Source organism: Benincasa hispida, unplaced genomic scaffold (genome assembly GCF_009727055.1).
Source record: "Benincasa hispida cultivar B227 unplaced genomic scaffold, ASM972705v1 Contig1111, whole genome shotgun sequence".
Classification (NCBI taxonomy): domain Eukaryota; kingdom Viridiplantae; phylum Streptophyta; class Magnoliopsida; order Cucurbitales; family Cucurbitaceae; genus Benincasa; species Benincasa hispida.
Genome location: NW_024063661.1, coordinates 9,846 through 10,919, shown reverse-complemented (window position 1 = coordinate 10,919; position 1,074 = coordinate 9,846). Strand labels below are relative to the sequence as shown.

General features: G+C 38.7%; 1 protein-coding gene across 1 annotated transcript in view; it reads right to left on the bottom strand.

The window, feature by feature from the left end:
- Positions 1-280: 280 nt before the first annotated feature.
- Positions 281-1,074, bottom strand: part of LOC120068817 — a 5,532-nt gene continuing 4,738 nt past the window's right edge. Inside the window, exons 2-3 of the mRNA XM_039020451.1 lie at positions 431-973; positions 281-310 (exon numbers count right to left, since the gene is read on the bottom strand). Coding sequence (XP_038876379.1) covers positions 281-310; positions 431-973 — 573 coding nt within the window. The remainder of the gene's footprint in view (positions 311-430; positions 974-1,074) is intronic.

Here is a 1,074-nt window from a genome sequence, read left to right as displayed (position 1 = left end):
TCAAATCGATTAGTACCGAGGTGCGTAATTTGCCTTTCCCCGGACAGTGTTTTTTCAACGGCACATAAATTTTTTTCTTTGTTCCAGATTATCTGTATCTAACAAATTAAAAGTAAAAGAAGAAGGAAAGAAAGTTACATTCAATGTCTCACTAAAAAAGATAACTACAAAAAAGGGGCAATGGAAAAGAATTACCCCGATTATTTCATTCTTCTCTTCAACATTCTCCCTATTTCAACTAACATTTCAACGCCTGGGTTTTTCTTTGGCCCAAAATTCCTTATACAAGCATGGCCTCCTTCTTTGGAGCCTGAACACAACATTACAAATATAATAAAATTAAAAAAGTTTAAATCAACTGTAAATAATTATACTACAAAATATATATAATATATAAATAAAATTTTCCCCCCTCCCTAAGTATTTGTACCTTGTCCCATAAAAGTGGATCGGGTTTTCTCAAGACATCTACTATTTCTATCATTGCATGATCCGACATCTTCCACTTGCATTCGGGTTCGGGTATTCGGTAGTGAGTGTATCGGCTAACCGTCTGGTTTGTACTCGCATTGAATGTGATATTGTGTAAATAGTAAACAAAGGGAGTTTGGCAAGCATCGAGGCTAATCGATCTGGTGTTGAAGGCGTGAGCGGAGGTGCCCGCGTTAGGGTACCAATTGAGGAAGGTGGTGGCCGGAAGTTGGACGTCCCTGGGGAATAATTTGGTGAGAAATATTTGAACAGCGTAGCCCCATGCAATGGAAACAGTCCAAAGCCCAGATTTGTGGTAGCATATGGATTGCTGCATGAGCCCAGCGGAGTCCAGATTCATTGGGGGCCCAAGTTTTTGTAGGGCCTCAAAACGGCCCATTTCAGGGAATATTGGATCCACTATGTCCAAGTGGTGAAGAGAGACCAAAGGTGCCAATGGATGGGCCGTCAGGAGCCCAAATAGATTGCCGTAAACATCGCACTAATCATAATATAATGAAAATTTGTCTATTAAATTATATATACTTATTTAATTAACATTAAATTATTCATTTTGTGATTTGTGACTATTTGGTTCCTTAC